The sequence below is a fragment of the Prionailurus bengalensis genome, chromosome B2 (genome assembly GCF_016509475.1).
Source record: "Prionailurus bengalensis isolate Pbe53 chromosome B2, Fcat_Pben_1.1_paternal_pri, whole genome shotgun sequence".
Taxonomy (NCBI): domain Eukaryota; kingdom Metazoa; phylum Chordata; class Mammalia; order Carnivora; family Felidae; genus Prionailurus; species Prionailurus bengalensis.
Window position 1 is genome coordinate 89,908,569 of NC_057349.1, and position 26,767 is coordinate 89,935,335.

A 26,767-nucleotide genomic window follows, 5' to 3' on the forward strand; every position below is an offset into this window, starting at 1 on the left:
TTTCACCTGCTCTTTCTAATAATACCAATAACATAGACAAGCCTATCTAGACTTTTGGTGATACGTGTGCTCTCCTAAAAGCTGGATTTCAAGGTATTTTCTATATTGTTGATTTCCTTCTCAGTCACTCTCCTTTGCACTTGAGGCAGGCGTTTCCGGAAATTTCCACTCAGCACGATGTAGAGAAAAGGATTAATGCTGCTGCTGGCATAGCTGAAACAGATGGAGAGATAATAACCCACATGGAAAGCCAGTGTGGGCTGCTCCATCTGTAAGTTCACCAGTTGTATCACGTGATAGGGGGCAGCACTTAAGATAAAGACTGCCACCAGCACCAGCACCATCTTTGTCAGCTTCATCACTCGTTGCTTTGGAACACTGGGATTATAACTACAAAGGAAGCATTAGGATAGACAGAACATAAACAACCATAGAAATTGTGGGGCAATGATTTCCTAGAGCTTTCATTAACAGAGATGCCATGCAGTTACCATGAGCCCCCTGATGTGTTGTGATGAGAAGAACTGATCTTTCCCCAAAACACATAACTACAGTCTAATTGTGATACAATATCAGGCAAGTCCAGATTGGGAACATTCTATGGGATACCTGACCAGTACTCCTTAATACCCTCGAGGTCATGAAAAACAAGGAAAGAGCAGGAAACTCTCATAGACTAGAGGAGACTGGGGACACATGACAACTAAATGCAATGTGGTATTCTGCATTGAATCCTGGACCAGAAAGAGGCTTTAATGGAAAAACTGGAGAAATCCAATTAAGGGTAGAGTTTAGTTAGTAGTAATGTACCAATGCCATTTTCTTTGCTTGGACAAATGCATCATGGCAGGGTAGTATATTCATGGAGGAACGAAGTGAGGACTGTATAGGAACTCTATACTATTTATGGAACTTTTCTATTAATTTAAAATTATTCCATGGGGCGCCTGGGTGGCGCAGTTGGTTGAGCATCCGACTTCAGCCAGGTCACGATCTCGCGGTCCGGGAGTTCGAGCCCTGCGTCAGGCTCTGGGCTGATGGCTCAGAGCCTGGAGCTTGTTTTCGATTCTGTGTCTCCCTCTCTCTCTGCCCCTCCCCCGTTCATGCTCTGTCTCTCTCTGTCCCAAAAATAAATAAACGTTGAAAAAAAATTAAAAAAAAATTATTCCAGATAAAATTTGAAATTTCCCAAGTTTTATCATGTTATATTTAGATATTTAATAGAAATGTCCCAGGGATGTAGTTGAAGCAGATGAAAAAGCCCAGGGAATGATTAAAAAAAAAAAAGCACGGCAACTGAAAATCTTTGTAAGATAATGATTCTTCTGCAGCTTATCTGAGTAGGCACCATCATTCCTCTAATTATTTGCATTTTGAGGGGTAATTGGACAGTATGAGATTTGTTTCATAAGATGCTCTTTGCATTTCTGAGGAAAGTGCTGGGAACAAAGTGATCTGTTTTGGAGAATGGTCTTAAAAGGGCTCAAGCATCCTCTCCAACTGTCAGTGTCTTAATACTCCCTCCATGTGATTCCATTTCAACTGTCTTCCCAGCTCAGCTGCCTGTGATACATCTAGAAGCTAAGTTACTTTTCCATAACTGTGGCTGCTTCCCTTTCCCATTCTAAATGGGAATGCAACATTACCAGAGAATTTCAGGAAGCTAAGTGGGAAAAAATGTCATGGGTCAATAAAACACCTAAACCTTTGGCACCAGAGTTTGCCACAGATTTTGACTCATGGTTAAATTGATCGCCTATTTGACTTCCAGGGAAGATGGTGGGTTAGGAGAATCCTAAACTCATCTCATCTCACAGATGCAACTAGATAACACCCATATCTCAGTTGTAAATAACCCAGAAAATGACCCAAAACCTGGCAGAACAGACTCTACATAGTTAATCATAGAGAAGAGGCCACATCAAAAATGGCAGGAAGGGCAAAGGTGTGGTCAGGAGCAAAACTGACATGTAAGGCTGTCCACAGGAGGGCAGGAAGCTGCAAGCATGAAGAAGGCAGAAGAGCAGAGCCTACACTAGACATCCTAGGCAGGGGGGATCTGAACTGGGAAGACGAATCTCCACAACATTTGGATTTAAAAACAGAGGGGCTTAACTTCACAAGTTTTTACAATCAGTGAGGCTTAATACCTGGAACTTTAAAAATCAGCAGGCTCATCTCTGGGAGAGTTAAAGGGTAGAAGGAAACTGAGTTCCCACCCGTAAAGAGACAACACAACCACAGTCCCTTGTAGATACAGCACAGAAGCAGCAGTTTGAAAAATATCTGTGATTTATTTATTAATCTCAGAACATGTACTGGAGGGGCAGAAATCATTAGGAGACTTATCCAAGAATAAAAGAGCATGGACACCTGGGGAACCAGCATGAACACTCTCTACCTAGCTTGCTAAAAGTGTACCCCACCCCCACGTTCTCCTGCAGACCTGCCTCCTCCAATATGCCTTTGGCTGGAACCCATCCAAAGCACTGCCACAAGCTTGGCAGTGTGTAAGCAGCCCTGACAGTGGCCAGCGTCACTCCAAAATGACTCCTGTCTGGGGTGCCCGAGTGGCTCAGTCGGTTAAGTGTCTGACTTCGGTTCAGGTCATGGTCTTGTGGTTCGTGAGTTCTAGCCCAGTATCAGGCTCTGTGCTGACAGCTTAAAGCCTGGAGCCAGCTTTGGATTCTGTGTCTCTTTCTTTCTCTGTCCCTTGACCCCTCACACTCTGTCTCTCTGTCTTCAAAAAAAAAACATTAAAAAATAAAACAAAAACAAAAACAAAGTGACTCTGTCCTGGAGAGAGAAGAAGATAACCACACACAGAAGTTTCACTGTGGCTCCAGCAGTGGACTGGGGGCAGACATCTGGTCTGACTATAGTCCCTGACCACCAATGAAAGCTTCTCGGGAGATAACACAGGGAGAGTCCCCTGTAGTTTGATGTTATTGCATCTCTGGCAGATGCATGGTCTGACCCAACTCAAGCCCACAATAGCCCCATACTGATCCATTAACAATACAGGACCCAACTCTGCCCACCACCGACAGAGAGCCATTGCAAATGACTGGACTGAAGTCAAATGCAGTTCAGCCATAATAGTAGGGCACATGCAACACACATAGGAGACACCCGTGAAGCAGCAGATTCTGATGAACAGAGAACATTGCACTGCAGGGCACTATAGAACCCCTTCTTCATTAGGACATCACTTTCAAAAGCAGGAGATGTAGCTGATTTCCCCAACACATAGAAATAGACATAGAGTGCTAGACAAGATGAGAATCAGAGGAATAGATCTCAAATGAAAGAACAGGACAAAATCACAGCAAGAGAGACAAATGAAATGGAGATAAGCAATATGCCTGATAGAGAATTTAAAGTAATGGTTATAAAGATACTCACTGGACTTGAGAAATTACTGAAATTAAAAAAAAACAGTAGAGGGAATTAATAGCAGAATGAAGATATTTGTGCTACCAAAGTGAGTATAAAATAGTAGAATAGAGGAAACAGAATAATGGATCAGTGATCAGGAAGATGGAATAATAGAAAGCAATCAAGCTTAATAGGAGAGAGAGAGAGAAAAAGAATAATAATGAGGGAACTCAACGACACAGTCAAGCATGCAAATAACGTTTGTATTAACAGGGATCACAGAAAGAGAAGAGAGAGAAATGGGGGAAGAAAATTTATTTAAGAGACAATAGCTGAAAATTTCTCTAATCTGAGGAAGGAAACAGACATCCAGACATAGGAGGCACAGAGAACTCCCAACAAAATCAACCCAAGGAGATCCACACCAAGACACATAATGATTAAAATGGTAAAAACAGTGATAAAGAGAGAATTTTAAAAGCAGCAAGAGAAAAGAAAACATACATATAAGGAAAGTGCCATAAGGCTATCAGTTGATTTTTTAGCAGAAACCTTGCAGGCAAGAAAGGAGTGGCATGATATATCCAAAGTGCTGAAAGAAAAAGCCCCTGCAACCAAGAATGTTCTGTCCAGTGAGGCTATCATTCAGAGTAGAAGGAGAGATAAAGAATATCTCGAACAAAAGTTAAAGAAATTCATCACCTGTAAACCAACCTCATAAGAAATATTAAAGGGGATTCTTTGAGTGTAAAGGAAAAACCGAAAGTAGGAATAAGAAAAGTAGAAAGCAGAAAGGCAGAAAAAATAAGTATATCTATAAAAACCAGCCCAGGGATTCACAAAATAAAAGAATGTAAATTATAACACCATATACGTAAAATACTGGGGAGGTGGGGGTAAAAATTTAGTGCTTTTAGAATGGGTTCAAACTTAAGTGACCATCAACTTAATATAGACTGCTATATGCATAAGATGTTATATATAAACTGATGATAACCACAAATCAAAGACCCGTAATAGATGTGCAAAATTTAAAAAAGAAAGGAATCCAAGTACATCATTAAAGAAAGCCATCAAACCATGAGAGAAGAGAGCAAGAGAAGAAAGGAACAAAGAAGTACAAAAACAACCATAAAATTAGAAAATGACAGTAAGTACATACCTATCAATAATTACTTTGGATGTAAGTGGACTAAATGCTCCAATCAAAGATAGGGTGACTGAATGGATAAATAAGTAACACCCATCTATATGTTGCATAGAAGAGACTCATTTCATTTCTACAGACACATGCAGATTGAAAGTGAAGGGATGGAAAAACATTTACCTTGCAAATGAAACTACAAAGAAAGCTGGGGTAGCATTATTTATATCAGACAAAATAGACTTTAAAACAAAGACTGTAACTAGACACAAACAAGGACATTACATAATCATAAAGGGAACAATCCAATAAGATATAACAATTGTTAATATTTATGCACCCAACATAAAGCACCCAAATACATAAAGCAACTATTAACAGGCATAAAGGAAGTAATTGATTGGAATACACTGATAGGGGACTTACATCAATGGGTAGATCAGATAGAAAATCAACAAGGAAATAGTGGCTTTGAATGACATACTGGACCAGATGGATCTAAGATATATTCAGAACATTCCATTTTAAAAGAGTGGAAAACACATTCTTTTCAAGTGCACATGGAACATTCTCCAGAATAGGCCATAAAACAAGTTTCAACAAATTCAAAAAGATCAAAGTCATATCATACATCTTTTTCTAACCATATACTTATGAAACTAGAAATCAACCATAAGAAAAAACCTGGAAAGAGCTCAAATACATGGAGGTTAAATAACATGCTACTAAATAATGAGTGGGTCAATCAAGAAATCAAACAGGAAATAAAAAAATGTGGACACAAATAAAAATGATAACACAGTCGTCCCAAATCTTTGGGATACTAGGGCACTCAGCCAGTTAAGCATCTGTCTTTTGGTTTTGGCCCCAGGTCATGATCTCACAGTTTGTGATGATCACAGTTTGTGATCTCACAGTTTGTGAGCCCCATATCAGGCCCCAAGCTGACAGTGAAAGAGCCTGCTTGGGATTCTCTCCCTCTCTCTCTGTCTCTATCCCACTTTCTCTTTCTCTCTCTGTCTCTCAAACAAGTAAACATTTTTTTTTTAAGGGGGAAAAAAAACCCCAAGACTTTTAAATATAGAGAACAAACTGTTGGTTGCCAGAGAGGATGTGGGTGGGGGGATGGGTGAAATAGGATTAAGAGGGGGTGATGTGTGGGAGATCTAGTGATCTTGTCTTTCCAAAATACAGTAATCTATTCTAAAGACAAAATTTAATATTGTCTTAAAATCCAACATGTTATGTGTTCACTGACTTACTTAACTTGATATAGACAGTTTCAAGTAGAAAATAATTTAGATTTATTCATACAGTTTTACTGACAACTATTTTTAAAGTTTCTTCCCAAGTCTATTGTCTTAAGGTAAATCTTTGGTTTTATTCATTCCTAATTAATCTTGTCCTAAATATTCAAGTATTAATGAGATTCTTTTCCTCCAAATTAAAAAATTAAGCACAAAATTAGAAAGTTATACACGGCATCTAGGATATTTACATATGTACACAACTCTTCAAAGTGTACAAACGAAACATTTAAGTAACGTTGATAACAAATATAAAAATATTCTTTTAATAGTATATTGAGTTCTGTTTAGATTTTTATGAAACTATAACATTAGTATTGCAAGATTTATCACTGGGAGGTCCTCAAATAGCTGCTTCAGAACATATCTTATTTCAGAAAATGCCTCATATAAACGTTAATGCCCGTATGTCTAAATGTGGTATGTTTCAAGTGATTGTTGTTTAAATTTCTGTTGTGGATGTCTTAGGATCTCTGAATTGTTCTTTCAACAAATAAAACAAAATAGGGTAAATACTTACCATCTGGCATCCTTATTCTGTTGGTACATCTCCCAAGTATAGCATAAAATTAAAATATAGCATACCAAAATCAAAGGCAGAGGGAAAAAAAAAAGTTGTTATTGTCAAATAAAGTGTATACCTGTAAAATGAGAGAGAGAGAAGACACGGCTGTTACATTCACATTGCCAGGAACTGGCTTTTACAGTTTATGAGGCATGATTTTCTAATTTCTTAGGGCTCAGGATAAAAGTCTTTGGGGGAAAAGTTAAGGATCTTGGCTGCTTTTATGTAGAGAAGTCTTGCTCTTCATTATTTGCCAACAATGGTGCTCATCTGTTCTCTAGCCAAGCCCAGCACTACTGAGTACAAACAGGTGAGAATACATATTATTACCATTATCTTTAGTGTTATCTACAATATGGAACAGCAAGTAGCATTTATTATATAGTATATGCTGATCTGAGTACTTGACATATTTTAATCCATTGAATCTGTTCAATGCCTGATTACAATTGCCATTAGTATTCTCCTGTTACAGAAGAGCAAACTAAGGCACAGAGGGGTTAAGTGGCTTGCCTGAGGGTATCCAGCTAGTAAGTAGGAGAGGTGGGATTTGAATCCACAAGAGAGTTGAGTTGCACAGCCCACTATTGTAATCAAGACCCCGATGGCCTCTCAAAGGGCCTGTTGTGAAATGAGCCAGTCTTTTCCTTGAGATCCCCTGGGGAAAATTCTCAGGTAAGCCAATTCCATTTTTGCATGGATTCCAGTTATCCTCCTGCCTGGAAGAAGCTTGGTGTTGGTGAATGAAGGCAGCCCACACTGGGTGGGTGTGCACAGGGTGCCGCAGGGAGAGCACCTGGGAGCAGAGGGACACTGAAAGCCACACATTGGTTCCAGTCTCAGTTCACCATAAGAACTTAATTCTGGGGAGTAACAACAGAGGCTAGAACCTCAGGATTGCCCTTATGATAACCAACCAAAACCAGCAGATGCAGCTGCTGGTGCAAAATAATCATTATTATTTCTTTGACACAGGCTGAGTCCTCTAGACATCTCAGGTTGTGCTGCTCTGTTAGACAGGTTGGGGTTCATATTAATAATCTGTCAGCCACCAGTGATTAAATATCATTTCACCTTTAGATTGGCAGATGGTTTTTGTCTGTGAGTGCTGCCAGTGCTGGTGGGAGAAAATAATGAATTAACAATCACTCCTACTGATGTTCTGGTCCTCTGGAGATTTTTGTTACTGGATTTGTAGCCTTGCAAGGGCCTCTACCTCCATCCCTCTTGGGCTGTGAGTACATGATGCAGAAATGACTCACCTATTTGACAAGTGGTAGATGGGAAAAAGGAATCTTCCAAATTGACTGGAGATAATGTATGTGAAAAGCACCTAGCACAATACATAGCCTGTAGTAGGCGGTCAAAAAATTTTAGTCATAGACTCCAAGGATGTATTCAAAATTTCGAACAAAAATTTTTGACTTAATTTTTCTTTTCAAATTAAAATGTGAGAAATAATCTGTATTGGCTGCCTTGTTAGTTACCCAGAGCTGCTGTAACAAATGACTGGGTAGCTTAAAGCAACAGAAAGTTATTGTCTCAGTTGTGGAGGTAGAAGTTAAGGGGCACCTGGGTGGCTCAGTCAATTAAGTGTCCAACTCTTCATTTTAGCTCATGGCATGATCTCACGGTTGTGAGATCAAACCTTAAGTTGGGGTCTGCTGAGCATAGAGCCTGCTTGGGATTCTCTTTTTTCCTCTCTCCCCAACTCTCTCTCTCTCTCTTTCTCTCAAAAAAAAAAAGTATGAAATTAAGATGTTGGCAGGGTTGGTTTTTTTTTTTTTTTGGAGGCTCTGAGGAAGAATCTATGCCATGCCTCTCTGGTAGTTTCTGGCAATCCTTGGTGTTATTTCCCTTGTAGACACATCACTCCAATCCCTGCCTCTGTCTTCACAGGCTCTCTCCTCTCTGTGCCTCTTCAAACCTCACTCTCCTTCTGAGGACACCAATCACTGGATTTAAGGCACACTTGAATCCAGTATGACCTCATTTAACTTGATGATATCTGCAAAGACCCTATTTCTAAATAAGGTCACATTCATAGGTACTAAGAATTAGGACTTGAATATATCTTTTGGGAGGGAGGGCAAACTTAAACCAAACTCCAGTGGCACACTGTTAAGGTTGGAATCTTGGTAACGCCTAGACCCTTTTGGAAATTTTGCCCCTCCCTTGATTTTTGCATTCCTGCTGTGTCCGGTTGCCATGGATCTTTAAAATCCATATTTAAATATACTTGTGTCCACTGAGGCTACATAATTAAACTCCAAATCTTTTTCTAAAGGTTACCCTCTCCTTAAAATCAGGCTACCAACTTGATTGTGGAAAGCAGAAAGCGAAGCGGGGAGACTGCCCCTTAGAGGATCCCCAAGGACACTGTGTGCAGCTGCCCACGTGTTGACAAGGAGGATGAAGCACTTCACAACTTAATTCAACTCTATTTTTCTTAAGTTTTAACAACTTACCGGAGTACATCGTCAGGGGATGTTAAATCAAAAGCACAACTCTCCACGCCGTCTTTAAATTTGATGACCTTCGAGTAGACCCAGACAGGCAATGCCAGAATAAAGGAAGCTGCCCAAAGGCCCAAATTGATGCGGATGGTCTTGTACCTCGTTCTCCAACTTGTAAGTCGAAATGGTTGGACGAGAGCCAAGTACCTGCAAAGCCAGTTAAGAAGGGTTTGGGAACAATCAATAAAACGCTGAGCTGCCAGGATGAAAGGTTCATGACAAGAGTAAATTATTAGTATTATTATCTTCCCTGAAGCACACCTCTATCAGGGTAAAAGAAAGTTCTATTTTTTAAGAGCTGGCTGGTACCTGTAGAGAAAACAACTCTTGACCCTGCAAGTCTGAATAAACCACTCACTGAAATAGCTGTCACTTCCCCGAACACACTGATAATGGTAAAATTCTGCCCTGTGCAAACTCTGTCTTTACAAAAGTGCTTCCCATGTAGGCTGGGTTCTGGAAAACTTTGCTTCTGAGCAGGGATTTCCTCCAGGAGAGAGGGGCCTTCTTCCCAGTAGGATTTACTGACATGGAGGCAGGAAGGAGGCAAGTGCACTGGCTGGTAGGAGAGTCCCCAGGCAGGATGAGGTTCTGGCCCATGGGGACAGACATTCTGCCCAGATGACTTTCCAGTGGGGGCCCCAGGCTCTTGGAAAGCAGTCCACAGGAATCACAGTGAGGATAAACCAACATGACTAGTGCAACAATGCAGATATCCAGCAATTTAGGCTGCAGGCCAAAGAGGGGAAATGGGCTAATTTCATGGGGAAGGGGTTTTTCTTTCTTTTCTTTTTTCCCCCCATTTTTAATTCAGAAAAAAAGCATAATCATTAATGAAGCTTGAAGTCCTGACATATTAAATATATTTGGTTCTCAAGCAAGTCCAAGAATGTTTTAGAGCCAACTGAAAGCTAAAAGGTGAGAAACAGCCTAGACCCAGAAGGAAGGTTATCTGTGAAAGCACAGTTTTGCTGGAGGTGGGGGTGTTGGAAGGCAGTATCCATACACATCAAATAAATGTAAAATATGTTTTGGTGGTTATTTAATTTTTGTAGAGCTACTTAAGATTTCTAAAAATAAAAAAAATTGCTTGTCCCCTGTTCTTTCAATTTTGCATGAGAGGCAGAACGTTTTAAGGGACACTTAGTTAAGGGACCCCTTGGCATTCAGGGAGACGTTTGTGGCCCAGGGTACCCCAGCTGCTCCTCTCCTGCACATTGCACCTTCATTACCTGTGGCTGAGGAGAGAAGGACCCCTCCCTCCCTTGTGTACAACCACGAGGTAGTGATTGTACAGCAGCCCAACCATCATTTTGTCTGGGATGAAAGGATAATAGAGTCATGGCATCAATAGATAAGGGAATCTTCTCTGGTTATATCTTCACCCCAACACCCTCCTTCTCCCACCTGAAAACCCCTCACTGGTTTTCCATCTCCTTTCAGATAAAATTCAGAATTCTTACCATTATTTGCCAAGTCTTTCTTCACCTGGCCCTGCCTGTCACTCAGGCTGCAGCTTGTTCCAGTCTCACTATGGCCTTCATTTAAGCTCTCTCCCCTTTCAAGGCCAGGTGCATGCTGTCTTACTTGCCTGGCAGAATCTCCCTCTGTTTCCTCTTGCTTTTCCTTTGAGTCTCCATTTAATAGTCTGTGTGTCTCGGAGCGCCTGGGCGGCTCAGTCGGTTGAGTGTCTGTCTTCGGCTCAGGTCGTGGTCTCATGGTCTGTGGGTCTGTGGGTTTGAGCCCACATTGGGCTCTGTGTTGACAGCTCAGAGCCTGGAGCCTGCTTCAGATTTTGTCTCCCTCTCTCTCTGCCTCTCCTCAGCTTGTGTTCTTTCTCTCTCTCAATAATAAAGAAATAAACTTAAAATATTATTTAAAAAAAATACTCTGTGTGTCTCAGAGAAGCCTCCCTTGACTACTTACTCTATACAAGGGCCCATGACTATAAATGCAGATGGTGGGTGAACTCTGCTTTTCTTTCCTAGTATGTATCACTGTGTGGAAATACACATTTGCTGTGTGACTCTTCACTTAATGTCTGTCTACATCTTGGGAATGGAAGCCCCAGGAAAGCAGGAACCTTGACTATTAGTTTAATGCTCTTGTATCATTTGTATCCAGCATAGTTCCTGACCTATGGTCATACTCAATAAATATTTGTTGAATGGGGGATTTGGCTCCTACTTACTGACTTTTGATGTTCTAGAGAATATATTTATAAAAGTAGCCATCTATGAGAGTTTAGGCAGCTTTCATCTGGAGGTATATACATTTAATATTTTGGATGTTTACAAAATTTTTTTGGTATTGATTTTTTAATGTATCTCTCTTTTTTTAAATGAAATTTACTGTCACATTGGTTTCCATGAAACACCCAGTGCTCATCCCAACAGGTGCCCTCCTCAATGCCCATCACCCACTTTTCCCTCCCTCCCAACTTCCATCAACTCTCAGTTTATTCTCAGTTTTTAAGAGTCTCTTATGGTTTGCCTCCCTCCCTCTCTGTAACTTTTTTTCCCCCTTTCCCTCCCCTATGGTCTTCTGTTAAGTTTCTCAGGATCCACATAAGAGTGAAAACATATGGTATCTTTCTTTCTCTGTATGACTTGTTTCACTTAGCATAACACTCTCCATTTCCATCCATGTTGCTACAAAAGGCCATATTTCATTCTTTCTCATTGCCAAGTAGTATTCCACTGTGTATATAAACCACAATTTCTTTATCCATTCATCAGTTGACAGACATTTTAGGCTCTTTCCATAACTTGGCTAATTGTTGAAAGTGCTGCTATAAACATTGGGGTAGAGGTGCCCCTATGCATCAGCACTCCTGTAACCCTTGGGTAAATTCCTAGCAGGGCTTTGCTGGGTCATAGGGTAGATCTATTTTTAATTTTTTGAGGAACCTCCACACTGTTTTCCAGAGTGGCTGCACCAGTTTGCATTCCCACCAACAGTGCAAGAGTGTTCCTGTTTCTCCACATCCTCGCCAGCATCTGTAGTCTCCTGATTTGTTCATTTTAGCCACTCTGACTGGTGTGAGGTGGTATCTCAGTGTGGTTTTGATTTGTATTTCCCCGATGAGGAGTGACGCTGAGCATCTTTTCATGTTCCTCTTGGCTATCTGGATGTCTTCTTTAGAGAAGTGTCTATTCATGTCTTCTGCCCATTTCTTCACTGGATTATTTGTTTTTTGAGTGTGGATTTTGGTGAGTTCTTTACAGATTTTTGGTACTAGTCCTTTGTCCGATATGTCATTTGCAAATATCTTTTCCCATTCCGTTGGTTGCCTTTTAATTTTGTTGATTGTTTCCTTTGCCGTGCAGAAGTTTTTTATCTTCATGAGGTCCCAATAGTTTATTTTTGCTTTTAATTCCCTTGCCTTTGGGGATGTGTCGAGTGAGAAATTGCTGTGGCTGAGGTCAGAGAGGCTTTTCCTGCTTTCTCTTCTAGGGTTTTGATGGTTTCCTGTCTCACATTCAGGTCCTTTATCCATTTTGAGTTTATTTTTGTGAATGGTGTAAGAAAGTGGTCTAGTTTCATCTGCATGTTGCTGTCCAGTTCTCCCAGCACCATTTGTTAAAGAGCCGGTCTTTTTTCCATTGGATATTCTTTCCTGCTTTGTCAAAGATTAGTTGGCCATATTTTTGTGGGTCCAATTCTGGAGTCTCTATTCTATTCCATTGGTCTATGTGTCTGTTTTTGTGCCAGTACCATGCTGTCTTGATGATTACAGCTTTGTAGTAGAGGCTAACGTCTGGGATTGTGATGCCTCCCACTTTGGTCTTCCTTCTTCAATATTACTTTGGCTATTCGGGGTCTTTTGTGGTTCCATAAAAATTTTAGGATTGCTTGTTATAGCTTTGAGAAGAATGCTGGTGCAATTTTGATTGAGATTGCATTGAATGTGTAGATAGCTTTGGGTAGTATTGACATTTTAACAATATCCCTGATGAATATGGATGCAAAAATTCTCAATAAGATACTAACAAATCAAATTCAACACCATATAAAAAGAATTATTCACCATGACCAAGTGGGATTCATTCCTGGGCTGCAAGGCTGGTTCAATATTCACAAATCAATCAATGTGATACATCACATTACTAAAAGAAAAGATAAGAATCACATGATCCTGTCAATCGATGCAGAAAAAGCATTTGACAAAATTCAGCATTCTTTCTTAATAGAAACCCTCAAGAAAGTTGGGATAGAAGGAACATACTTAAACATCCTAAAAGGCATTTATGAAAAGCCCACAGCTAATATCATCCTCAATGGTGAAAAACAGAGCTTTTTCCCTGAGATCAGGAACACGACAGGGATGTCCACTCTCACCGCTGTTGTTTCACAGAATGTTGGAAGTTCTAGCATCAGCAATCAGACAACAAAAGGAAATCAAAGTCATCAAAATTGGCAAAGATGAAGTCAAGCTTTCACTTTTTGAAGATGACATGATATTATACATGGAAAACCAGATAGAGTCCACCAAAAGTCTGCTAGAATTGATACATGAATTCAGCAGTCACAGGATACAAAATTAATGTACAGAAATCAGTTGCATTCTTATATACTAATAATGAAGCAACAGAAAGACAAATAAAGAAACTGATCCCATTCACAATTGCACCAAGAATCATAAAATACCTAGGAATAAACCTAACCAAAGATGTAAAAGATCTGTATGCTGAAAACTATAGAAAGTTTATGAAGGAAATTGAAGAAGATATAAAGAAATGGAAAAAAATTCTGTGCTCATGGATTGGAAGAATAAATATGGGTATTGTTTGGAGGTAGAAACCTACTATTGAAATATTCCACACACCTGTAGTTATTATTAATCAGAGAAAGAAGGAGAGAAATTATCAAATGCATTTGAAATTTCTGACCTGTTAAATTGGCAATACTTGAATGGCTTAAATGTTCCCTGCTTGCATGTGCATATGTATGTGCTTTCTCTCTCTCTCAAAAAATAAATAAACATTTAAAATGACTTAAATGTGTAAGTGATAAGGCTTACTCTTGGCACTGACATGGCCAATGCCATGGTTATGGCCTTGCAAAGAAAACTCCATTTCTGTTTTACAAAATCTCAGATTTTGTTGAAGTTTTATGCATTTAGTACAGTTGGAACCATAAGAAATGCCAAGAAGGAAAAGGTTCAGTTTTACAGACTCTTAATTTCTCTCTGGCCATGTAATCTCTAGAGTGAGGACAGAGAGAAGGATAAGTATTCAAGTGCCTTAATTCTAAAATAAAATTTTAGCACACTGTGTCCATTAAACTAAAAAAGTGACATTAAGGGGTGCCTGGGTGGCTCGGTCAGTTTAGTGTCAACTCTTGGTTTTGGCTTAGGTCATGATCTCATGGACGTGAAATTGAGCCCCATGTTGGGCTCTGTGCTGAGCGTGGAGCCTGCTTGGGATTGTCTTTCTCTCTCTCTCTCTGCCCCTCACCACTTGCTCTCTCTCTCTCTCACTCTCTAAGTAAACATTAAAAGAAGAATGAAAAAATTAAAAAGTGACATTCATATATATGACACACATGCACATGTACACATACACTCACAGAAAAGAACCGGTGAACATTAGGGAATGTATGCAGTTGGTCTGTTCCAGTGCAGACCACGTCCATTCACTTTATTTGCAGTAAGAGGTTTACAGAAGAGGTACAATTTCCTTTCTTTAAAGAAAAAGCCAAAAACTCTCCTGCCTTCAGGGTACAGGGTATGAATAAGCTTTTATTATCTCTGAGAATGGGATTATGATTGGGAATACCTGTGCTTATGACTGGTAATACCTGTGCTTTAGATTGCTTTCTTTCAGTGGGTCTGTCCTCTGCTGAGCCCTCACCCTGCGTTGGAACACCGGCCAAGCTCACCAGGCTTTACCTAAGACATTGTCAGCAATGGCTGGCATCAGATGAACCAAACAGACCTACATTGATTTTTAAATGTGCTGTTAATTATAAATTGAGAAGCACAGTCTATATTTTGAGAATTCTTTTGCAGAAAAGCAGTAGGATATAAAAAATGCATTAAACATCACCATCATTATTCATGTCTGAATAATGATCCACTGAATGATTTCTATGAACCTCACTATTCCTTTGTTTTTTCATTTGAAAAACTGATCATCATGTCCTCACCCCAAAGACACACATGGAGTGGAAAAAGAGGCAGAGCTCAGGAAGAGGTCCTGGAAGAACCCAGGGAAATTTAACATAGCACTCAAGACTGACAGTCATTCATTTGTCAGTATTTTTTGAGCACCTATATGCCAGGCACTGTCACATAGACACTTGGGATTTATTAGTGATCAAAGACCCTGACTTCATGGAATTTACATTTGAGGGGTAGGGGAAACTGAATAATAAACAGTACACACACACATCCAAACAAAAAGCAAATTATACTATATAATATATTGGAAACAAAGGAGAAAGAAAAAGTAGATCAGAGCAAGAGGGGGTCAAGTATGCTGGGTTGGGGTTGGTATGGGAAGAAGATGGATGGAGATTTTAAGTGAGTTGTTCTCTGAGACCATTCCCGTTTTGCATGTTACTGTATCTTTAGGGCTTGTTTCTATTTGGGGAATGTTGCTAAGACCTAGTCTGGAGGTCCTTGCATCTAGATAATGCAGGGACATCCTAGCTTGCCTGCTTCCTGACGAGGTCAGATGATAAAGTTGTTGTGAGCCATCTGCCATCTCTAGAGACAGCTTGGAACTGGGCTCCACCACTCCCTGGCTCCATAAGTACCTCACCATCACTGTCATCTCCTCGAATAACATTAGCTTAATGGTTGGTGAATATGGCTATGGTACATTCCAGGTCACAGTCTAATGCATTTCTAATGATGTTAATTAAATATCAGCATTTGTGTTAACTCATATAATGATGAGTGTAAAAGATGTAAAATATGGTCTTCCTGGTACCGCAATGTCTCTTCATAGCTATCCAGGAGCCCAAATTTATTTCCCAGATTCCTTCAAACTGCCAGGTGATAACAAGAGTCTGTGAGACATTGAACATACCAAAAATAGCCCTGGACAGAGAGTAAGGAGACATACTTCAGTTCTCAGTTCTGCCATTGACTTCCTGTGTGCCTTCAGAACATACCCTCACTTCTTGGGGCCTCAGTTTCCTTAATGCAAGAATGATGGGGGGCACTCATTCTTGTTTCTAACATTTCATGATTTCAAGATATCTTTATCTTGCAGTGAATTAGAAATAATACTGAAGTAAAGAATGAATAGGAAAAAGATTTTAGTGTTTTAAAATTTCCATTAAAAATATAATTCTATGAAAGTTGGAAAAAATATTCTGAAGTCCTACAATGAAACAAGCAAAGTAAGAGGAACTTTGCTGTTACAAACCAGCAGATGTTGCTTAAACTGGGATAAACATGGGAAAGCACAAGCACTTCTGAATTATGTTAAGCCATTTCAGAGTTTCATCACTTACCTGTCCACACTCATTACAGTCATGATGGAAGTACAGGCAAACTGGTTGCAAGTATCCAGGGATGTGATAATGGTGCAGAGAGGCCCCCCAAACACCCACTCTCCTCCCCGTGCCCACTGATGAATAAGAAAAGGCATTCCAATGATGTGGACCAGATCAGCCACAGCCAGGTTGCAGATATAAATGTCAGGAATAGTTTTTTTCCTGGACCTGAAAGAAAAGCAGGGAAACTGAGGATTGATATTGAAATTATGCACCTTGTTCAATTTATGCCACCTTTTACAAATTTTTAATTGTCTAAATGAATTTTAAAAGAAATTAAAGGAAAACCTACACAAATTCATGTATGAATGTCTAGTCTTGTGTGCACTTAAACATTTTGAACTATATACCTGATAACTTTCTGTGGTGGCTTAAAGATATGTCCACAAATTCTTTGATACTGCTTTCAAAAGATGGAGCCTAATTATCTCCTTTTGAGTGTGGTTAAACTTAGTAACCAACTGTTCACAAATGGAATATGGTGGAAATGATAATGTGTAACATAAGAGCATACAGGCATTATAGGCCTTCTCCTTGCTCTCTCTTGGATCACTTTCTGGGGTAGCCAGCTACCATCTTGGGAGGATACTCAAGCAACTCTGGAGAGATCCACATGGAGAGGAACTGAGGCCCCCTGCCTACAACCAGCATCAGTCTTCCAGGTATGTGAGTAGGCTACTTTGGAAGTAGATGCTTCAGCTCCCACCAAGATGACTGTTGCCTTGGAGAACAGCTAACTGCAACTTTATGAGAAACCCTGAGCCAGAGCCACCCAGCTAAGCTGCTTCTGGATTCTTGACCCTTGAAACTGTGTGGGATAATAAATGTTGATTGTTTCAAACCACTAAGTTTTGGGGGGTAATTTCTACATAGAAACAAATTATACCAGTTCCAAGCTCCATCAGGCAAAAGGCTTACTCCTTACTTATCCCTGCCACCAAAAACAGCTGAACAGGGAAAATAAGTGGTTTGCATTATACAATGCATTTTTCCCCACTGAAGCTTAAGTCATATACTAACAGATCATTGTTAAAAAGTTTCAACCATTACTTAGAAATATTCCAATAATATCTAACCCAATAGCAAAGACTATAAATTAAGATCATGAAATCCAGACAGTGTGGAGAAGAAATCTGAAGAGTAAATTGTTAGAGGGCATGGAGAATAATCTCATGACCCCTGCTGGGGGAGTGCATTCAATGCTGTCTAGATGTGGCTCTCTTCTCTGTAGGCAAAAGACTTTTCTAAGGGCAGAAATTTAAATTTAAAATTTAGTTGATTCCATGGGACACCTGGGTGGCTCAGTCAGTTAAGGCTCTGACTCTTGATTTTGGCTCAGGTCATGATCTCACAGTTCATGAGATGGAGCTCCATATCGGACTCCAAGCTGATGGCGCAAGAGCCTGCTTGGGATTCTCTCTCCCTCTCTCTGCCCCTCCCATATGTGTGTGCATTCTCTTGCTCTCAAAATAAATAAAATAAACATTGAAAAAATTCATTTGGTCCCTATCTTCAAGGCGTTAGGACATTCAGTAATAAAAAGGTAACATCTTTATTTGGGAGATGCTATTCATTACTTCAACGAAGATTTTATTGAGCACCAATTATGTATCAGGCATCATATTGTGCTCTGGGGCTGCAAAGATAAATAATCTATAAACTCTAACATCAAGGAGCTTGTAGTCTAGATGTGTATAAATAAAGATCACTGCAGTGTGGTGAGAGAAAGCTAGAGCAAGCGCAAGGAGCACACAAAAGGGGCCCCTGCACCCTCCCCTGGAGACAGTCAAAGCAGATTTCTTGGCAGAAGTGGCATCTGAACTGAGGACAAATAAGACTGTACAGAGCACATAAAAATTAGCCCTAAGATTATGCCACAATTGCTAGTTCACTCTGAATACACGGCTTTGCTCTGTGGTTTGGAAGCTAATGTGTGTCTTTATTATCCATGAGCTGAAAATTCTACAGCCTGTGAACTTTATTTCTAAGCCATAAAATCCTTGTGTGAAACAAATCAGAGAGGATGCTTTCTCCATATCCTGGCAAGCACACACTGTGTGGGAAGTTACTGCCATCGAATACTTACACAGCTACTTACATGGTGACTCATGTCAGAAAGATCCAGAATGAGAAGAGATTTGAGGAAAAGATGATGTCAACCAAAAGATCAGCTAAGTGACTGTCTTTGGTCTCTCATCCTCTGTCCTCACCAGGCCACTGGCAGTGGGAGATGGGGAGGGGACAGGGAAGGAGAATAGCTCCCAGAGGTCAGGTAGAAAGAGTTCCACATTAAAAAAACAAAAAACAAAGCAAAACACCATAAAATCCCCCATAAATTTTAGCCTATAAACAGATGTTATTTCCACTTGAATTAGGATATAAACTCTAAGTGGTTGCTTAGGGTCTAATTGCAGCAATTAGATTCACAGCCCTTGCTCTTCTCTAGACAGGTACCCATCATCAACTGATAATGAATTATGTTAGTACCATTGTGGAGGACAGTACAAGCCATTAAGTGGCAATTAAAATGAATTAAATAAAGTGTTTCTAGGTGATATTCTGTATAGAAAAGGAGAATTCTGAAGCAAATGATGATCTGGGCAAAAGATGATAGATAGGGCAATAAAAATAACACATTATATTTATCATTGCTTTCTGCGGTAAGAGTGACAGCATAGAAATTTTAAAAAAATTAAGGAGAAATTGTAAAATTTCTACCTATACAACTTGCATTCTTTTTTTTAGGTCTAATTCATCTCCAGATTCTCTGTTGCCAGACTTCATTAAATTTCTGTCATGACTCAAACATTTAAAATAAAAAATGTAGACTAGTGATCCTTTTAGCTAACATGTTTTCCATATGGTTAACATGGCCGTATCTAATGCTCACTAATTTGGAGAATGATAAAATAAATTATGGTATTGCACAGTGCCTTACAATAAATTATGTAGTTGTTACAAATCATAGTTTGTGAGAATATTTAATCAAAAGGGAAACATACTGATTAAGTAAAAAAGTCCCAATTATGTATATAGCATACATTTATTTAACATTTAAATAATTTATTTCAACATTTGTTTAGAAATATGCTGGAATCATGCCAAGTGATTACAATGATTATCTACTGGATAATAGTAGTATAACTATTATTTGTGTTTAAACAATAGTATGACTGTTAATAACATGTTTACATTTTATGGTCATAAATAACAACATATGCTATGGATTAAATAAAACACATAACACCACACATGTGGGAGGCTGCTTTGCTGATCAACTTGCTTTCAAATCCTTTTCCCACTCTTCTCCAGCCTTGTTCCTAGGTGTCCTAGCCAACTGGCTTTTGGTTGGTTTTGGCCAGTAGGAAGCACTGTTGGAGGGAAATTGGAGGGTGGGAGGAGAGGAGGGGTCAAGGTATTTTCTTATCCTTTTAAGCTATTGGCATCTCTGGCAGTGGATGCACATCTTCCATGGCCCCATCTTCCTCCTATAGCCTCAATTCCATTATCCCAGATCCCTTTATGGCTACAGCTCCCACGAGGCAGTCTAGATTCCTGGGGTCTATAAAACTACCTATTTTCTTTTCTCCATCCAGCTCAGGACTGGGAGAAGGGTGGTGGTGTTAGGGTGGGAGATGGTGGTAGGACATGGTAGAAGCTTCCTGATTTTTAAAAATTTTATTTATTTTATTTTTAAATGTTTATTTATTTTGAGAGAGAGTAAGCTAGCAGGGGAAGGGCAGAGAGAAAGAGAGAGAGAGAGAGAAAGAGAGAGAGAGAGAGAGAGAGAGAGAGAGAGAGAGAGAAAGAGAGAGAGAGAATCCAAGCAGGTTCCATGCTGTCAGTGCAGAGCCTGACTCAGGGCTTGATTCCAGGACCCTGGGATCATGAGCTAAGCCGAAATCAAGAGTTGGATGCTCAACTGACTGAGCCACCCAGGTATCCCCCAAAGCTTCCTGCTTTTGTGTATCTTCGGATTGATGTCTGACATTTAACTCTAGTTGAATTAAATCCCACTTGTGGAAAAACCCCAATGGATTAGTAGTGATTTTGTGAAGCACTGTGATGAGAAGAATTCTGAATCTTTGCACAGTCACTACTTACAGGACAGATCTGTGCACAGATTAGAGATGACTGGTATGGATGGGAGAGTTTGGAATGGGAGAGTAGAATGACATACTTGCCAATGCTGCTCTAGATACATAGTGGGATACAGTTGAAAGAGAACCTAACTGGCAATTCCATTTTCATTTCTATGCCCTCCTTATGTCCTAGGAAAAGACATTCAACCCCTTTAGTTCCAGAGTTTTCTTGGCTCATTGGACCATTGCAATGAGGCTCTTCCAACAACTTTCCACGTTGGGTGAACAGATGTGGCTGAAAGGTTCTATAGCATCTGAAATATAGGATATGTGTGCAGCAAGAGTATGGTTAACTCCAACAAGAACTTACATATGGCTGACACTCTGAGAATGGCTGAGGGCTGGGTCAGAGGGAACCAGTAGTTATGATTTAAGCTGGGTAGAAAAAATGAAGGGGTCTTATTCTAACTTTTTAATCTTCCTGTCTGTTTTAGCAACTGGTATTCCACCATTAGATCATTTGTGTTCCTGGGGCACCTGGGTGGCTCAGTGGGTTGAGCGTCAGACTTTGGCTCAGGTCATGATCTCCTGTGAGTTTGAACCCTACATTGGGCTCACTGCTGTCATTGTAGAGCCTGCTTTGGATCCTCTGTCCCCCTTCTCTCTCTGCCCCTTCCCCACTCATGTGCATGTGCTCTTGCTCTCTCTCAAAAATAAATAAACATTAAAAAAAGAGTATTAGATTCTTAATATTGCTTCAGGTTAATGTACTGACCCTCTTGTAATCTCTGTATAAAATGTAGATACCACTGGGAGGGCTAAAAGTAAGGTGTTTCAGAATTCATGGTTTAGTGTGAATTCATTGACTTGACAGTGTCAGGGAATGACAGAACAAGGACTTTTTATTTATCAGGAAACAGGGCATCCCTTGGAGAGTCTCTGTCAGTAGACTGTCAGTCGACAGGTGAAAGATGTGTTCAGGAGGTGGGGGTAGGGATCTGATGGAGAAGAACATCCTCCCCTTTATGGAAGTAGCTTCCCAGGGCCCACTATGACTGTGGAGCAGAGTTGTGTAATGGGATTGAGTTCACTAGTCTCCCACTGAAGAATAAAAGTGGGAAATGATTGTGTTATAATTGGCCCAGTTTCCCTCCTACATTTTCTAATCTGGCTTTCTTTTGACCTGCTGTGAATTTAAAGTGTGACCAACTAATAATGATCTGGCTTCACTACTTTATAGTCACCTTCCTAATGCACAATTTGCTTCTTACTCTTTAAAATGGCCACATAGAACCTCTTATTCTGGAAAATCCATATTTCTTAAACTTATTTTTTTTCTTATATGTTTTTAGTCTTCCTTTGGCAAAGTCAGAAGTTAGTTCATTTCTTGTTTCCTAGTATCGCTAATGATCTTACTGACTTTCAGTTCTGTTCATCCTCTTCTGATACAAATATTCATCATAAATGGAACTTCTCCTTATTTTTAGTGTAATCTTAATATTTTAATTAAGCCACCCATCTGTTAAGAAGGTAACAAATAAAAGATCATGGCAAGGCATGATGAAAATATTAATACAAATTGCCTTAAAATTTTTAGAGAGCAATTTTCCAAAAACAAAGTGTTAGATAAATTCCAAGCCAAAAAAAAATTAAAATTAATTTACTTTCAAATGATTTTTGAAAGACTAATACATTTTTGGACAGCAATTTACAAAGAAAAATATTAAAGTCCTAGTAATAAAAATTAAAATTAAGTTGCTCCCAAATTTTTTTTGAAAGATTAAAAGATTCATCTTAAAAGCTCCATTAACGTATCTTCTCACATATTATCTATAAAATGGTAATGATAAGAAGAAAGGACAGATTTTTCACAACCATTGCAAATAAATTGGTCAGTATGATGGCTCAGGTTTTCTTTTTTTTTCCAGTTAAATGACTACTTGCTTTATGTTGAGAATCTGTTTCCAGGAATTATAGCTCAAGTACTGACTTTTAGAAGAGTTCACATTCCACATTTATTCTTTTTTCCAGCTTTGTCTCCAGCTAAGTAGATAAGATCAGGCCATTGTCTATTGGTGTAATTAGAGGGGAACCAAGAATTTTTTCCAGCCCCAAATATCTCTTCAACAGCTTGTCACAGGGCCTGAAATCTAACACTGAAGAGTCTCTGCATATAAAAATTGCCTGTAAAAAATGCAACCATTTCTGTAGGGCCAACACATGATAACTTGATTTCTCACCAGTGGGGCTCTATGGATGTGAGACATCCTATATGTATCTCCGGGAGAGGACAGTAAAGATCCTGAGGGGTATGAGGGAAGATGGAAGGAGAAGTGGGCAGGAGCAACAGGCAAACAGGGGAGAGCGAGAAACATTCCCGTTTCTGACTATAAACTCTCTACTTGGCACTATTGCTTCCTTGATGCTTCCGGAGAATATCTGATTACTTCTGTTTTCCTTCCTGGAACTTAATATTTGAAGCATCTTTTTTTTTTTTCACTTGATTGTTTTTAATGTCTTGTATTATTTTTCAAATTATTTTATGTGTTTAAATCTTAGCTTTTCTACTAGTCTTTGAACTTTTTAGAGTCAGACGCTACCGCATTTCTTTGGTATTTGTATAACACTTAGTGCTGGGTTTCCAATAGGTATTAGCAATATGTATTGAGTTGAACTACTTACGGCACTTAAAAAATTATTTTAAAATGCTTGATGTTCACAAATGGCTTTACAGGACACAATAAGAAATGCTTGAATTCATTAAGAGTAGAATTCTAATATACCAAATAAATCTTCAATTATGGATGGTGTAAATACCGTTGATGTGCTACACTTAACTGCAGAGATAATGACAATAAAAATTTGAGAGGTGCCTGGGTGGCTCCATTGGTAAACATCTGACCCTTGATTTCGGCTCAGGTCATGATCTTGCAGTTCATGAGTTCAAGCCCTGTGTCAGGCTCCACACTGCTGACAGTGCCAAACCTGCTTGGGATTCTCTCTGTCTCCCTCTCTCTCTGTCCCTTCTCTACTTGCACTCTCTCTCTCGCTCTCTCTCTCTCTCAAAATAAGTAAATAAAGTTAAAAAAAAAGGCAATCATTAAAAAAAAATTGCAAGTGGGCTGGCTGATAGGAAGCCACCTGGGGAATGTGACCAGTTATGAACTTTCTCCGGAATAGTGAAAGTCATCTGCATCACCATCCTCTGGGTTGCTTTTGCTCTTAATTGATTCTGTGAAAATTCTTCTATGTACATAGTAAATCCAACCATCTTTCTAGTTTTGATGACTTGTTTATATGTTTTCATTTATTTTTTAATATTTATTCATTTTTGAAAGAGAGACAGAGCGTGAGCAGGGGAGGGGCAGAGAGAGAGGAAGATAGAATCCACAGCAGACTCCAGGCTTTGAGCTGTCAGCACAGAGCCCAGTGGGGCTCAAACTCACAAGCCTCGAGATCATGACCTGAGCTGAAGTTGGATGCTCAACTGACTGAGCCACCCAGCAGCCCCTTTTTGTTTTTATTTTTATATATATTTATAGCACCCGAGTTGGGGAGAGGGGCAGAGGGAGAGAGAGAGAGAATCTTAAACAGGTCCACACTCAGCATGGAGCCTGACACGGCGCTCCATTCATGGCCCTGGGAACATGGCCTGAGCCAAAATCAAGAGTCAGATGCTCAACTAACTGAGCCACCCAGGCTCCTCTGTTTGTTTTTATTAATGTGGAGAAAATAACCTAGAATTTGGAATCTGAGTTCATGGGAATTCTGAATCTTGGGATCTGAGTTCAGTGCCAGGACTGTCACTGACTGTGTGATGCTGGGCAAGTTATTTTCTCTCCTAAGTCTCTGCCTAAATGGGTATAGTAATTGTACTGCTATTTTGGATTAAGTGGGTTTACAACTGTGCTTTGTAAGTGTAATATGCTACACAAAAGATTGGTGTAATTTGTGTTAATATGCTGAAAACACTATTATTAAGTGGTACTCTCAAAAGTGTTTTCTTATATAGAAACATGGACAATTTTTTTTATGATGGTTATAAGCATGATTGGAGACCAGGATAATTACATTTAACATCTTATATTGATTAAAAGAAGTAAAACTTAAATGTGAAAATAATCAGGATAGCAAAAATATCAAGTAGTGATGGGGCTCTGAATCCTTGTGTCAAAACCCATAGGAAATAAGTAACCTATTCCTATTTTCCAGGCTGAACCTTATGCCCTGGGTTTGAGAGGAACAAGGAAATTACCTGAAGGAGGTGGGAGATGAGAAGCAAAGGCAGGAGGTACTAGGGAGCAGATGTCTCTCAGTTTGGCTTACATGGGGGTAGTCTACACTGAAGGGAAGAGCCTACCATCTATGACTGCCTGAATCTTTGGGTGATCAGGGAGAGTATCTCTCTTGCTTAAATGAGTGAAAAAGAGTCTCTTTCATCAACCGACCAGGGCAACTTGTTAGGATAACTCTTATTGCCAGAAAATAGAATGGTTGCATTGAAGTTTTATTCCATGCCTGGGCTCCACCTCTAGAGATTCTGAGTTAGTCTAGGATGAAACTATGTATTGAAGTTTTTTTTTTAAGTTCATTTATTTTGAGAGAGGGAGGGAATGAGGGAGAGAGAGAGAGAGAGAGACAGAGAGAGAGAGAGAGAGAGAGAGAGAGAGAGAGAGAGAGAAAGAGAGGGAGAATGAGCAGGGGAGGGTCAGAGAGAGAGAAATCCCAAGCAGGCTCCATGATGTCAGCATGGAGCCCGACATGGGGATTGAACCCATGAACCAGGAGATCATGATCTGAGCTGAAACCAAGAGTCAGATGCTTAACTGACTGAGGCACCCAGGCACCCCTCTATTAAGATTTTTGAAAGCTCCTCAGGTGATCTGATATGGTGCTAAGATTGAGAAAATTCCCTAACCCAGCAGGAAGCATTGGCTTAGGCCTTTTCATTTTGAGTTTTACAACTCAGATGTTACTTAATACATGATGAAAATATCTGTAGAATCCTGTTTAATTATCTTAACCAAATATTTCCAAACCGATTTCATTAAGAAAAATCCTATAGAGGGAAAGAGATTCATTTAGGGAGTATAGCATGTGCCTAAATTACAGAAAAGAATAAGAAGATCTTACCTTATTATAGTGAATACAATGAGGATGTTGCCAACCAGCCCCAGTGAACAGATAACCCCAATCATAGAAGGGAGGATAATTGTATCCACAATGCTGAGGGTTTGATAAGCAGTCTCTTTATTGCAGGATTTGTTCAAAAGTTCAGCAGAGGTGTTCCAACAGGATGAGTAAAGTGAATTCATTGTTCATGAATTTCCAGTGGTTAAACCTATGAAGGAATAGGACGTGATTTATTTAATGAATTGTTGAGGCAGTTCCGTGAACACAGCTTTTCTTTCACTTAATTTAAAAAAATTTATTGGGGCCTTGTTTGCAACAAGAATTGATGCACCATAAGATTTCAGGTGAATATTACTACTCCCTGTCCATAATGGCCTCACAGATTACCAGAGGGGATATGTAAATAGGAAATTACAGAACAGTGTACTGTGATAGTATGCATATGTTATCATGCCTTATTGTGGTGCATTCTTTGAACATTGCTGATATTTACTCAGTATTCCCTGGTACTGGTTGTTTACAGCTGGTATCTGTTCTTATTGGTCTGTGTATCTACTCGTATTGGCTAGAACCCCTGCAATACTTAAGTTGTTAAATACATCGTCGCTGCAATAAAGTGCATGGGGAACACCAACTCTGATTATTTATGAATGGAATGCAATAAGACTTCCTGAGATGATTCTTGGACTATCTGAAAGGATGAATAAGAGTTAGCTCAGTAAGGGACAATGTAGGAAGGGAAAGTACTGTAGCCAGTAGGGGATGATGTCTCAAGTCTGAGAGTTTCAAGTGTTGGTGAGGATTTGGAGCCCAGAAAAAACCCCTGCTGGTGGGAGTGTAAATTGATATACCACTGTGGAACACGGGGAGGCATTATTTATTACAGTTGAATAGAATACATATTATCCCATGACCCACAGACTTCCCCCCAAGATGGGATATACCTAGAGATACACGCTTATATGTACCAGGATGAGTGCTCCTGAGTGTTCACAGAAATGTTTATTTTAAATGTCTTAAGCTGAAAATAGTCAAAATGCCCATTAACAATGGGATGGATAAATCAATTGTGATATAGTCATACAACGAAATGCTTCACAATACTAGATCACAAGTACACAGAGTAACATGGA

At 39.6% G+C, this 26,767-nt stretch overlaps 1 protein-coding gene across 1 annotated transcript; it reads right to left on the minus strand.

Moving 5' to 3' along the window:
* MCHR2 (melanin concentrating hormone receptor 2) lies at window positions 1-25,836 on the minus strand. Its single transcript, XM_043590522.1, is given in 6 exon segments — window positions 1-390; window positions 6,350-6,441; window positions 6,443-6,470; window positions 8,863-9,057; window positions 16,378-16,587; window positions 25,635-25,836. Coding segments are annotated over 6 exon segments (1,023 nt in total). The 5' UTR covers window positions 25,817-25,836; the 3' UTR covers window positions 1-74.
* Between the last annotated feature and the right edge of the window lie 931 nt (window positions 25,837-26,767).